The 15,258-nt window shown below is 34.5% G+C and overlaps 1 protein-coding gene across 1 annotated transcript; it reads right to left on the bottom strand.

Moving 5' to 3' along the window:
* Positions 1-5: 5 nt before the first annotated feature.
* Positions 6-9,985, bottom strand: LOC113755309 (acyltransferase-like protein At1g54570, chloroplastic; the record flags this gene model as incomplete). Its single annotated transcript, XM_027299345.1, has 10 exons — positions 9,176-9,985; positions 8,905-8,956; positions 7,667-7,722; positions 6,038-6,196; positions 5,832-5,936; positions 4,666-4,772; positions 3,417-3,538; positions 2,534-2,642; positions 1,517-1,647; positions 6-336 (listed from the first exon to the last, which is right to left on the bottom strand). Coding segments are annotated over exons 1-10 (1,602 nt in total), but the record flags the coding sequence as incomplete, so codon positions are not given.
* Positions 9,986-15,258: the final 5,273 nt, after the last annotated feature.

Raw genomic sequence — 15,258 nt, 5'->3', positions numbered from 1 at the left:
TAAAGAAGAACATGTGATTTTGTTTTGAACAATTTGAAAAGGTTGGTTGCACTGACGGGTGTTGCACCATAAATTTTTAACGTATCATAGAATGTAAACTCTTTCGAGTCAGTCTCCACCAACTGTGAGAATAGCGTTGGATGTGCTATACCACGGACCAGAATTTTCCTTTGCCTCAGGAATTCTTCAACAAGAGAAACAAGTTCCAAACCTAACAGCATGTGATAACCAACTAGTATGACTGGACCTTCACTTGGAACCCCTGACAAGCCTCTCACTATCTTGCCATCCTCCAATGTGGAAAACATTACTGAGCCAATAAGATACCGGTAAATTCTGCAAGAATTGTCATGAGATATCAAATTTGAAAGACCAGAATGACCTAAGACTTCTTCCCAACCCAACCGAGGCTTCACATACTAGCCAAAATCAGTGGTACCGAGTGGGAGTTAGAGATACATGTTATGACAATGTTCTATTTCCATACTGAAGAACCTTAATGCAGGTATTGCTGATAGAAATAAGCATTTAAATTTAAGCATAAGCTTTTGTAATACTTAAATTTTCTGGAGATATTTGTTCAGATGCTCAACCAAGAAAGGGCTTCAAAGGATTAATGATGACTTTCAAACACCAACTAACTCGTTAGATGTGAGGATAATGTACCTCAGAAGAGAAGAAGACACAGAAAATGCGACACATGGAAAAAGTAAATGAGAAATATTTATTAGTAACACGTTTGGAAGTATAATTATTATTGATATTTGTAAAGCCTAAAATAAGGTACTAAGAAATCAGAACCATAATTATTTCAACAAGCGGTATAAAAAATTGCTACAGCACCTTAAAAAGGTATTGACAGAGAGTTGTATCAATGCAATCTGGTACAAGAAGTCGCAGTTGCAATTTGAGAGGACAAACAGCGGTACATATGCTTGGACATTTATAGACATTATATATGAAGGACCCTCTTAATGATCCAAAAGGTCGAGGAATGACTGAACCACCTAGCTTGTGAAAACGTCCAACAGCAACACACACACTTCATGAGTTAACAAATTAAAAAGCTCACAAATGGTTTATCGCAGATTATCAACCACAAATATTATGCCACATTTCAGAAAAGTTTAATGGAATCAGCAAGAAAACTCAAAGACAAGCATGATTCTTCCTTGTCCCCCCAAAAGCTACTATCTCAGGTCCTTAACTGACTACTTGCATCATCCACGCTTAGCGTCAAAATCTCTGACTACTACAGGAAAGCAAAACTTACTTTTCATCACATTATTCAACTGTTTGCCTTTTCTATTAAGAAGTTTTCAGAAACTTAAAGCTACCAAGAATTATAACTTGTCTAACTCTAAACAAATTTCACCTGCAGTGAAGTAAAGATGCTAGCCTAAACTCCGTTCAAGTTGAATAATATTTCATTGAGAAAGTATTCCAATTTTTCCTTTGTGAAGACCATTACAGAAAAAGTTAGAGAGCAGAAGTATATCACATGACGTATACTTACTTATTACTCTCAAGTGCTTGCTTGAACTCTGAATCACTAGGAGGTAAAAAGTCCATGACAACATCATGCTTTCTTGACTGACGATATTTGAAAGTACCTTTGATCATAGTCAACAAATTGACCCCATCTTCCTGCATGAAGAACTCTTGCACTTAATTCTCAAGACCTTATACAGTGAATTTGCTACAATACATCTAAGATTTGATATACTAAAAAAATTTATTGAAATCTGCAACAAATAACCCCATTAAATGCCTGGGATAGTAATGCTATCAATTGGATTCTACGCTATAGCAACTTGGAGTGACACAGTTTTTGTGTGTTGACAGATGGGAGATTGCAAGACAATTTGATCTACATGCAATGAAGCATATGTTTCATAGCTTCGATCTATAGTTTAATGCATTTATTCCCCACCAAGAAGGCCATTTTCTATGATACCGTATGAAGAGTTTAAACATAAAAAACTGAAGCTCTGGGGTGAGACCATTTTGGCACAAGTTTCATGTAGGCTCATGAGCAACTCAAAATGTTTTGCCAAAATTATTTTCATTTGACCAGTGAGATTTTAAGCACATTCGGCTAAAATTTCTTTCTCAAAACATAGGTTTTTACAGCCAAAGGAACTAAAGCTGATCTATTTTCAGGCTTGTGTTTGCTACTGTACTAGGTCCTTTTATGGACATATCAAAATCCCTTTAAATCCAGTTACCCAGATTCTTGTCAGACCCATTCTGGAATGGTTCATTGATGTTTGATGCTCTTTCAACCGAGTCGAAGACTGATATGATTACTGTTACATCTTAATCTCTAGGATAATCATGCTTAAAAAGCATTCAATTACACCAAAGAATATTAGGTAATATATAACATAGTGACAAAAGTCAAAAGTTGCATGGACTGATGTTTTGCAAAACTAGTTACTAGAAGTGAACTACGAGTTATTAAGAGATTTGTGAAAGGTAAAACCATCATAAAATTTTCTCAAAGAGCAAAAAAGTATGAATTTTCACCTACCAGTAAAATGGCATGGCCATTGTCCTTGAAGTATTTTACTTTGCAGTTTCTTAATGACCTTTCAAGCCGTTGTGCTTCATCACCACTAGGAAGCATATTATCCTTGCCACTGGAATGAAAAGGCTTGTTAGAACCAATTTCTGTCCAGAAAAGAAAAAGGAAATTTCTTGCAAGTTATATCTAAAGACTCGCATGATCACTGGTTGAGGTTTGTACTTGTTAATATGCAACGGTGACATATCACATTATTCAATTCAAATTTATGACTTAAAAGTATCAGTCAAGATAGAATCATCTTTAAGAATAAAGGGATGCATAACAAGTAAAATTCTGAATGTGCAGCATTATCTTATGTTGTCAGAGCACAGTCAAAGTAGCCAGTGGATCCTTACACAAAACCGGTATATGATCAAATGAAGAAGGTTTGATGCAACTTTCATTCTTTACATTTATTTTGTTAAAAATGAATTAAAACATCTAAGTGGTCAAAGAAATGAGAAACAAGGAACGCCTCACCTAGTCCACTAGCTGTTGCCTGTTGCTTAATAGACCCAAGCATTATGCAAAGTAAGATAGTTAGACAAAATATATTCTTCAATAGCTATTCCAACATTATTCATTTCTCTTCCCCCTTGATTTTCTTTGTTTCAACTAAAAGTAGACTGAAACATACGAAAAGATTAAGGGGTATTCATAGCAGTAGTTCACTTTTCAACTAAGAAGGATAGAGATTTATTGTGAAAGCAGTATCACAGGATGTTTGAGGATAAACACCTACTCTGCTCTTAGGGTGACCACTCCACGAGATATTCAAGAAAGCAAAAAACAAAAGCAAGAAATATTATGCATGTTAAAGTTTGTACAGATCAAGACGGAAGAAAACCTTGCAAGCACTAGTACTTCAGCTGTAACAGCATGAAGACGGGAATTAGCATAACTGGCAGCCGATCTAAGAAGCTTGAGCTTCCAGAGGAGAGTGTCCTTTGGTATAATATCAGCCAATACCTGAAAGAAGTATTGAAGACAACTGAAATCAGATAAGTATAGCCTGATGTGATCTGCCCTTTCTAAATTGATATGTATCCACAAGCAATAGGGAGCACAAAATTCTAGTGTTTGGAATATATAGGTAATGTGGAACTCTCAAGTCAAGAAGTCCATTTAGGAGTGCCGTAAGGATAAGCGCTGCAATCCAGACCATAATCTCATCTTGGTTCACTTTAGCTGGATTTTGATTCAGATACATGATTTCATGCTACGAAGTCGAGAATATGGTTTTAATGTTAGGAATCCTTGTAACTTGAGCTAATTTGTCACATTATAGTTTTGGGTTTAAGGAATGCAAAATAGGCCATGTGAGAACAGATTGATGTGGTCTCTCTTCCCTCATCTTCTCCTTTCCTTCTGCTTTTCTGTCCATTTTCCCTCATCTTATAATCTAAGATCTAAGCATTGATATCTTCACTTTTACATACTAATAAATGAAGAGCCTCTGTTACTTCCTGACTTCCTTTTAAAGCTTCTTGTTGTATAATTGCTATCTTGTTACATAACTTAATCTGTTGTTATATCCCTTCATTGCTCAACTTTTGCCATCAATTCATATTCTATTACTTTTAAGGTCAGCTAAATATCTTGATCAGTTTTTTTCTGGTTTTTGGCATCTATTCCTACCATCATGACTATGTCATGGATGTCAATACCTCCAGGAACATATCTATCCACTAACCATAGATGGATGTAAATTACTACTACAGGAAATAAGGAGCATCAAGGAACTCATAAGCAGTTCTCCATCATTCCAATGCTTTCCTAGATGTTTCTCAATATCTGACGGAATTCTCTGCCTCTGTGATCCCTGTTTATGCCAATTAGTTTGTCAGGACTTGTCTCAAAAGCTTACTCAGAGAAGCCTAAGAAGTGAGACTGCCATCTTGAAAGCAAAGAAATTTATGGCATTGAAACCCTTCAAATTAACAAACTACTGAATCCACCAATATCTATATTAACTTGATATGATGTGCAAGTAATCTATATAATATTAAAAGTAAAGAGACAGTTCAGAAAAAATAAAAAAAGAGGGTTCTAACAGAAGGGAAAATATTATTAAAAAAGAAAAATTTGCAACTCACTGAAAGATGTGGTAACAAAGCTGTAAGATTGCCAGCCAAATGTTCGACAGCTATTCGTGGAGGAAGAGTAGCATCAACAGTAACCATTGCCATCTTCACTGGTTCACCTGATACAACCATAGGATACTATTTCATTTAGAGCATGGAAAACGATAAGAACTTGACATCGCCAACTAAAACAAAATTGAAAGGAAAAGGAAATTACAGACGACATCAAATGATCAAAACTTTCAGGAGGATGGATAACCATCGTGGCACCAAAAGAGACATAAAAAAAAAAGCATTTACAGCAAATTTAGAAGGGTTAGTTCTTCAATACATAAAAAGAGAAAGAAAGAAGGAAAGAAAAATGATTCTCTGAGAAAAAAATTCATTTCTAACTTGAATCATCCGCATAATTGCTTTGCTGAACTCAAAGAAGTTAATGACAGAATTCGAGAAGAAAACATTTTGAGGCTTTCAGTAAAACTAACAAGTGATGTTATATTACTCTTTTGGATAATGGTTATTAGCCTTAAGCTAAACTAGGCATTTTGACATGTGGTGTATAACATCAATAGGCTGTGGAAATGATGGGAAACCATGTGGATATGAGGTTAGCAAAGAGTATTTCTAGAAGTAAGCCTGGAAGTTTTTATGTCTAATGATCCAAAGCAAGATTTCCCAGCTCAGCAACTTGTAGGGTGTCACATACTCTGCAGACAACAACTCCAGTAGTCCTTCCAAAGAAATGCTAGCATAATTAGCAAAACTATTCTTGAGAGTTTATGCATTCCACTACACAGTAATGGTTTATGGTTTATTGAAGTCACAGTGAGACATTTCTGGTACAATTGCAACAACTTTGGAGCTTTCATATATGGAATATAAATTTCACAAGTAGTTTGTCTTGGTTCAGCAGATGTAGCTTAGGATGTACCCAATCACCTTAAGCTGACGCAGCATATTTCGCAACATGTACAATTAATATAGTGAACTACATAAAAGGGATGGTTCTAAAAGCAAAAAATGTTAAAAGATGTCTTTATGCACTAGGGTAATGCTTATGGAAGCAGCATGTAGGACCATATCTAGAGAATGATCAGAGATTAAACCATGTAATATTTCAAGATTCTATGCTCAGAAAGTTGAATAGTAATCTTGTGTATTCAAGAATTCTAACATACCCATGACAAAGCTTAAAAGGTAAGGGACTGTAAAATGATGTTCAATAGGTATAGCCTCCAAGAAAGGTAGCAAAGGTTGCAGCTGTGACCTGTTAAATGACGTTGCTGAAAAAAATGGAAGCAAACAATAATTAGCAGGTAACATGTAAATTTAATCAGCAGAGACTCAAGACAAAATAGAATAATGGACTGTCACTTAGACATACCTGGATTAGCTAATACTAGTACAAGATCAATCACCGGATTACGTGCAGCAACTGCAAGTGCTAAGCATCCTCCAAATGAATCTCCCACAAGATATATTGGCTTATTTGGAGACGAAGCATGCTGATTCCTCACAGTTTCCTCAACAAAGTTTACCATCTCTGTTTACAGTTAGGGTATTGGTGAATAACACAAGTATAAGATATACCTCATCCTTCATCCTCATTTACTATAGGAAGGAAATCAAATATACCAGAGAGATCATTTCACAGTTAAGCCAAATCTCATCGAGAAAACAAAAGGGATGGTAGTTGCTGTTGTGATAAAAGGAGTAAGTTGTTCAAATGGTATTATTCCCAACATCTTTTGAATCGCAAGCATTAATCATTTGAAAAAAAATAAGAATGATGCATTAGAGAACCATTATCACACCACCATTTCCCAGTAATATAGTAGCTCTTCTGTGGAATTTGACTACATGTAAGAGGAATATATCGTGACTTCGTATAACAAGTAACTCGTTTAATCTCCACCTACCCTTTCTTAAGTTCCCCAACTGCAGCATGTACAAGGAACAGCTTGATGATTGTCCCAAGTTGTATTACAGGCTGGATCTAGCCTCGATCTTACTGGTAATTCTTGATTGTGAATTATCAGGCACAATCTATTCAATACAAAATCCAATAAGTTTACTTTGCTACCATCCTATCATGCCACATTTAAACCACCGGTGAGGTCCAAGTAACTGCTTTGACAAGCACAAGCAATTTTGGTTTTTCATAGTCAGTTGCAAATATCATCCCCAAAACTAGTGTATTGATGTTTAGGCTCACAATTCTAAGTCTTCCAAAGATTTTTTTTTTTTTTTTTTTTAATTTCAGACCAATTGTGGTCTCATTTAGTCATTGAGAAACCTTCTTTTGCAAAAGAATTAAGCAGTTCGTTCCTCTAGAACCAAAGAATGAAAAACATGATTGAGTAGTTAATACATCCAGGTCATTTCAAATGCATGATGCCACAAATCATTTGCTCATAGAGACACAATTTGATGCAATGCTCCTGCTTTATAACCAGTATTATCTTATAAAGCATCAGTGGTAGCTGAGATTTGCATAGCATTTTGCTGCTTTTGAATTTGACCAGTTCTTCATCTGTGATTTCTTCTCCCATAGAAGACTCAGTTTACAAGAGAAAATTTGACAACCTGACAGAGGATCCTATATATTAGAGCTTTCTCAGTGTCTTTCAATATTAACCTGATAGCTCCATATGTCTCTCGTTCAGAAGTCAGAACCTTATATGGAATATTGTCAAAGCCTAAATTTGGAGTTTTAAATCATCAGAGCAGTACTAACAAGGGGAAGAACTTTCACCCAAGAGTATGTGTTGGTGGACATAAACAAAAGATAACCAGACGATGGGAAAGTGAGGAGATCAAAGCCTCATATCACCTTAAGAAGATAAGAATTTTAAGAGCTAAACCTTTTATCGCCTTGAGATAATAATCTGATAAAGCAGCTTAAATGAATTTATAAAGATCAGCAGGATGTGATCTACTCTTTAGTAACCAAAATTTTATGGGGGAGGAAAAAAAGAGAAACCATCTCCAAACAAGAACCAATTTGAATTACCTTCAAATGGCGTTCGATCTTTCACAGGAATGTGAAGGCACCATACCTCAAAAACCCTGCAAGAGTGGTCATCCATTAGTAATAAGTAATGTAAGAGAAACATTGCCACTCATATAATTGTACCAGGTTCTTTAAGTTCCTCATTTAGCATATATTAGTCTGAGAATCCAGTACAAAGATCATAAACCTCCTCAATACAGCAATGCAGATAGAAGGACAGAAATCTACTAATTTCCACAATCAGATCTCCTGGATCAGGAGTTCAGACAGGTCCTGAGTTTGCATGAAAAACGATCATGGTAACATTTGGAAGTCCTATTTGAATATCAATAAGATTTGAAGAGAAATCTGCTGACTCAGAAGAAGGCTACTCGAATGAAGCAGGCACATAAAAGTCCCCTCCCCCCACCCCTTTTTTTCCCAAAAGTCAACTAGTATTGCTGTAAACATTGTTACAAGGTATGTATATCAGCTGGAGCAAACGCCCCATCTACAAAAGTCTATGATATTCACAGCTAAGAGGTTTCAAACCACTCTTCATCTTGGTTAATGCATGAAGCATTATATTTTCTATTGTAGTGAATGATAACATACGCACCAACCCCCCCCCACCCCAAAAAAAAAGTAAATTCAAATGCATCTTATCCATCATTATGCAACACCTGCCTCCTTGGTAAAATGATGAAAGTTCGTAATTATGTGACGATAGTAAGAAGGATGACAAAGTAATTAGTTGTATGGGTCAATCAATATGTACTCCAAGGTTCAAATGAAGCAATTTACATCATTCCAATTTTACAATCTAGACATATACCTAAAGAATTAATGAACCCTGAATTCTTTTCACCCAATACACATCTAAGTACCTCATTGAGTTTGACAAGGAATATGACTTGGTGTTTGTGTAGCATTTATCAAGAAAAGTAGATTGAACTCTCTTTAAACAGAGCTACTCTGGCTTATAGAACGAAAACTAAAATAATTTAAGCGAAGACCCTAAGAAGACTTCGACAGAATCAAAGTATGATACAAGGTAATTGAGAAAGTACTAATTTCAGGAGTACTAATTTCAGGTGAAAATTGATTGCTACAAGTTCAGTTCTTAGACCAGGTGTTCATGCATAGTGTCAAACCAACTAAAATGATAGTACAATTTACTATTTTCAGTGACTGCTAGAAGCCTAGAACTAGTTAGACTCAGAAGTATACAAGAAAGAGTTTATACAACCAATACTGACCTTCCTAGAGCTTTGTGATGCAACATGAGCCCCAATCCAACGCCATCCATCCCTACATAAACCAAAGCAATTTGCAGATAAGTATCCTAAACTAGGAAATGCCTATTTAAAACTTCCAGAAAGCAAGTAAAGCTCTTATTTCATTTCAAGTCTTCTGTGTAGACCATAAAAACATAAGATAAAATCTGGACTAATCATGCATCTTCTATGCAATTTCTACAAAAGAAAAGTTGCAGTTCGAGTTCAAGACCACCAGCAAAGCATCATTTACCGGGTAAAAAGAGAAGAACAGGTGAATTCTTCAATGGAGGACCACATTCTATGGGTGAAAACCACCTTAGAGGTCCACCATCAGGCTTAATAACATCTTTTGCTGAGTCCATGTAATCCTTCACACTTCGAGTTCCATACCCATCATCCCACAACGGTTCCAGCTTTTCTTGCATAACTTCTTCCTCTCCCTTCTTCTTCTTCTCTCTAGTACCTCCACCAGCAGGTAAATGACCATTCCCCCTATCCATCATCGGAATAGTTCTCTCCTGCTCCTTAGCTGAAGAAACTCCATTAAGTCTAACAGTATCAGTCGACAAGATAGAGGACTCCTGAGCTGCTGAACATCTAATTTGAGCTCTGGATTGAGGCTTGAACTCTGTTAAAGCAAATGAAGAAGGTGCCCACAAATTACTCACAAGTGAAGCCATGGTTTCCACAAACCAATGGCTTCCAACTTGGCAACTTCAAGATTCAGAATGAGCAACGAATAAGCTCCGGGCCCAGAATTAGTTGTGTGCTTATATGCAGACCAATTCTAATATAGTTTGAAATGTACTATTATGTCCACAAACAACACTTGAGAAATAAAGGGTCACGATCAAAATTGGTAGAAATCCAGAAATCAACTTGCAATAGCACAAAAAAGATTTAGAACCTCTGTATTTTCTGTTTTCTGCAGGTTTTTTGGTCAACCATGTAAATGTAAAATTTAGACTCCATCGGTTCAAGAAAGTACGTAAATAGAGGGAACAACCGAACAACTTTTTTCTGGGGTTATGGAAGTTCAAGATAACAGAAATGGGCCTAAGCAGACAATGGTTGGACAATGGACATGCAGTGTATTACACACACACACATATATATATGTGTATGTGTGTGTATGTGTGTGTATATATATATATATGTATATATATGTATGTATGTATACGCGTGTGTGTATATATGTTAGATGAAAACTGATACGCGAATGCAGCAAGAACCAAAAACGAATAAGTTTATCTCAAACGTGGGGCTAAGAATGATGCCGACAGAAATGATAAGAAAGTAGAGTTAATGGGATAATCTGAGCTTATAGAAACTAATCATCAATGGGAATATTGCTGCATTATTATTGAATGTAAAAATTTATTCCATGAGATTAAGTGATTAACCCCAAAAAGGGTAAATTGCATTTAATCCCCTATAACTTTACATAATGTGAGATGACTTCCTTGAGGTTTCAAAATAGTCAAATAATTCCTTGTAGATTTATATAAAGTGTAAAATAAAAGAAATGCACAATCAATTACAACGATTATATGAGACACACTTCAAAAGTGCGTGTGATCAGATCATGATATCTACTTAATCCTTTTATAGTTTGTATTAATATGTACTTTATCCCTTGTAACTTTTGTATTTATTCACATAATCTCCCATAGTTTTATATAAGATGATTAAGTCGTTATTTGATTTAGTATTTAAATAAGGGTACTAGTATTTCAACTAACTACATTACATAAATTATTTTTCGTCAGGTTTCTACTTTACATGAAACTATAGAGGGTGAAATGGATATTTTAAAGTGTTAAAGGAGTCATGTATCAATAGATAAAACTTCAAGAGGGTTATTTGCAATTTATCCAAAAAAAGATTTATTCTTTAACTCACAGACAAAACTTGTGCAATCTTCTTACCATGTAATGACAATCCAGAAATACAGCCTTTCATAATCTTACACCTTTTTCCCCTTTTTGTGGCACAAATTAAATTACTGCCCACTTAAAAAAGTTCAAAATATTCCAAAACACGTTTTCCAAATAATTTCCTATATTCTCAATCCTTTTTTGTTTCCTACCTACATCACTTCTTATAAAAAAAAATCTACAGGATTATTTGTGTAACAGTACCACAAGTGCAATTTGTCTAATTTTAAGGAACAAAAAAAAAAAAAGAATTCGTGCCATCTTTAACTCTTATACTTGTAAACTACAAAAGCAATACACCATACTTTAAAGTCAATTGCTCAATGCTAAAGGATCGTATTTTAACGTATATTACTTAAAAATTGACCATCTTCAAATCATTCTTCTAACAATCCGATTGCTTATTTTTTCAATTTTTCTATTTACTTTGCTAATTCTTCTCTTACAATTCACATGACATGTATATTTATATCACGCACAATAAGTTATTTGGGTCATGGATTTGAGATGATCCAATATGACCCAATCCAAAAGTAACCCAATTTAAAGTTGGACGGGTTGGATATAACTCATTTAAATAAAAATCCAATATCAACCCGTCCAAAACCGTCCAACCCGTCCAATTGCCAGGTCTAACAATAACATAACCCCACAAACACATCACAACTTAATGTACATGGCTCAAAATTAACTTTAAGTCGTTTTTTGAGTAACCGACTTCTCTTTTCTCCTTTTGCTATTCACTTTTTTTTTGGCTTTTCTTTTGCAATCGAGATGACATATTAACTTGCACTCTCACAAATAATATAAAATAAAATACACACACAACAATAAACATATTCACACAATAGTAGCACATCAAATATTAGCCCCATGCATATCATAGCTCTACTCTCCACTCCTGAGAAATCAATGCGTATCACATGATAGTCACACAGATGCTTTTGCAGAATTAGAAGAAGAAGAAAGTTAAAAAATAAAGGAGAAAAGGGAAACGGTTTTTTTGGATTTTTAGTTTGGTGTCAAATTTAAAAAATTTGAGTACTATAGCTATGGTAACCAAATAAGTACATTAATATTTGTTTAATTTGAAGTTAAAATAACAAGAGTAATACTAGACTCCTCGAAGAAGTTAATCCGAAATCATTTGGGGAATGAACTGGTTGAGTAGGATTTATTAGTGGTGGGCATTTTTTTTTAATTTACTATCATATGTAACAAGAAGGAATTTGGGAGAAAAATCACTTTCCAAATAAGAAATCAAATTATTTGGATAGCCCTTTTCTTAGAAAACAAATTTTGTTACATCATACACACAATTTTATATCACTTTTTTATCTATCTACCTCCGTTTTCACATATATCACATCTCAAAAATCACTACAATATTATCTAAAAATTTCTTTTTGAATAATCTTCTATTTAAACACCCTTTAACCAAGGCTATTTATTTCTTAAATTCAAAGTTTGGGCCAATTAATCTCCAAGGATTTGCTAAAAGAATTTCTCATACAACGTGACTGAAAGTTTGACACCTAGAGAAATTTCAAAACATGACTAAAAATCCACCAAAATGGGGGAAAGAGTATGCCATTGTGTATGAGAATATCCCCTTCCCATTTTCGCTTCCTTTTGGGCGTTGAAAAGAACTTTGTGGAGAGGTCTAGTATTTATCCCAAGTAATATATTACTTGATCTATTTGAATCCTTCACTTTCAACCAAACATGTAAGCATGGAGTAATATTTAATACGAAATAAAAGAACTAGAAAATCCAAGAATATCTCACCGCCTTTTGCTTCTTTTAGACCAGTAGTAATATATATTAGTTTTTGCCTAGAAAAGCATATATTAGTTCAATTATACGGTGAATATGGATTTGGAGGAAGATTTGATGATTTAAGCAATTGTCAACTGTCAAAGAATACTACTGTATTCCGTTCTTGTCTGCTTTCGTTCTTGTTTGGTTGTATTCATTTTAGCCGCAGGATGTGACTATTCTTTTGATACGTCATATCTGCATCCAACTTTCAAGTTTCAAGGGCAGAGCTGGGGCCAAAGTCTCGTTGCTTTTTTATCTATAGGCTAAGCTGGAAGAAAGGACATTCAGATCTTCAAAATAGCTGAAATGCCAAGAACTTTGCGACTTGGCAATTCGATAATGGCCATTGTGCCCTTTGTCCAGTGGATACGGTAACCTTTCATTCACAAGATTTTTTTATTATTTGGTAATCATATACCTTGAACTGTGATTATTTGAAATATTATTTAAAATAATTATTATAATATTTTTTATGATATGATATATATGAGACAAAAAAATATTAAAAATGTATTTTTTTCATTTAGTAAATAATTTTTTGATAAATAATTCCTATATTTCATAGAATTGATTATTGAACCAACTTTTAATACCATATTAAAGTTCTTAACCGAAATTACTATATGTTTTCCTTGGATTTGAGTTTAGTATGAAAAAATAGAACACTGGGCCGAACCATTGTAAGAAAACCATTCGGACTGGTTTTGTACAAAATACACAAGATGTAATTTTGTATGTACACAGTGTAACTCACTTTCAACAATGTGTAACTATAGAACAAAATTTTGTGGACCCCACACATGATGTGAAAAATGATGTACAATATGTAATCTAAACCTTACATTTTACCTTTAGAAATTGCAACCGTTTCTACCCCTCATCCGACAAAATAAGCTTTGAAGTTCGTCTTATCAACTGCAAGTGACAATATCAACTGCAAGTGACAACAAAAATGAGAGACGAGATATGATTCTTGCAAAGAATAATACACGTAAAAAGTAGGCATGGGAAATTTATAAGATTTCGTACGAGGTTGCTTTTCTATCTCTAACAACTCTTCTATTAGAAATTGTAAGATTTATTCATAGGCTAAAAGTTTAGACGGTATAAACATAAATCGAAGTTAAACAAGACTAATAATAAACATATCTTTACTCTAGTTATTTCACACGTTAAGTAAATAAAAATGAACAAAAAAGAATGTAAAATGCGATACGAATATATACATGTATGTCTATCACTTAATGAAATCCTTATACAGACAACATCAAACAATAACCCAATCTAGGCTTTACATTTTGTATAAACTAAATTACAATGATAAATTTACAACACATGACAAGTGAAAATTCGAACATTATTTTCAACAGTTGATTCAGATAATTGACCCTATCCTTTCTCTCTTCCTCTCTCTCTCTCTCTCTCTCTCTCTCTCTCTCTCTCTCTCTCTCTCTCTCTCTCTCTCGCTACAGTACTTTAGAAAATCGCTACAATTAATATGCACCACTAATAACAAAAATGAGGCTTTCAATAAGTAGGATATGATTGGGTGTATACCATTTTATACATTTGTTTGCACTGAGTTAGTAGAATTCCATTAGTTGGATGATACAACCTATCAAATGCATCATGTGTGTGTGTGTGTGTGTGTTTTTAAACTCCCCCCTCCCTGAAATGCCCCAATCCTACAGTTATAAACAAGTTGAATTTCTCATGTTTGAACTTGTTTGTTAAATTACTTGAGCAATACTCATACTTATTCGATAATTTTCTAACTCAAAATCTCTGTTCGTATTCGGCTAGTTAATTAAAATTCTAATTCGAATTCGAACTTGAATTTGACTGATTTAACATAAACGAGCCAATCTCGAATATGGCTGAGAAGATCAAATTCAGGCTCTTTCTCTCAATTAATCAATTAATTCAATACTAAACTAATCATCTAACCCTAAATTTTGTGCAATGATAATTAGCCCCCATGTTTGAGAACAATCATTTAAATTCACGAACGAGATTCATATTCGTTCGATTATTTATTGAGTCAAAATATTTGTTCGAACTCGAATCATATAAAATTTTGACCAAATCATTATCGTTATAAACGAAATTAAACGAGCAAACAAACAGTTTGACTTGCAAAACAGCACTGCCTGATCCCTCCCTAGCCCTAAAACCTGGCAGCCAGATTTGAACCTGATCTGCTAGGCGGGACATCAAATCCCTGACCAACACCCTCCACAACGTCATGCGTATTAAGTTATATATACAGAGTAATACTCTGGCGATTCTTTTTTCAATGTGGAAAATTTACATTACAGAAACTAACTGAATGGTGCACCACATAAGGTTTGAACGGTATTTCACTGTGGTCGAGTCCTCTCTGTTGAAGTTTGATCACATTTAAGTGATTGACATTCGTTCATCTTCTCACGGGTACTTGTGATGTGTTGGGTATTTCATCCTGACACTAAAAGTACAATAAAGTATAACAATCATTTGCCCCTCCTCATCCTTCTCCTTTAGCTACTTTATTGAATGAAAACATTGGGAGGAATTCACCAACTCCTCCAGTAAA

The sequence above is a fragment of the Coffea eugenioides genome, unplaced genomic scaffold (assembly GCF_003713205.1).
Source record: "Coffea eugenioides isolate CCC68of unplaced genomic scaffold, Ceug_1.0 ScVebR1_1412;HRSCAF=2258, whole genome shotgun sequence".
Classification (NCBI taxonomy): Eukaryota; Viridiplantae; Streptophyta; class Magnoliopsida; order Gentianales; family Rubiaceae; genus Coffea; species Coffea eugenioides.
This window is presented reverse-complemented; position numbering and strand designations above follow the sequence as displayed.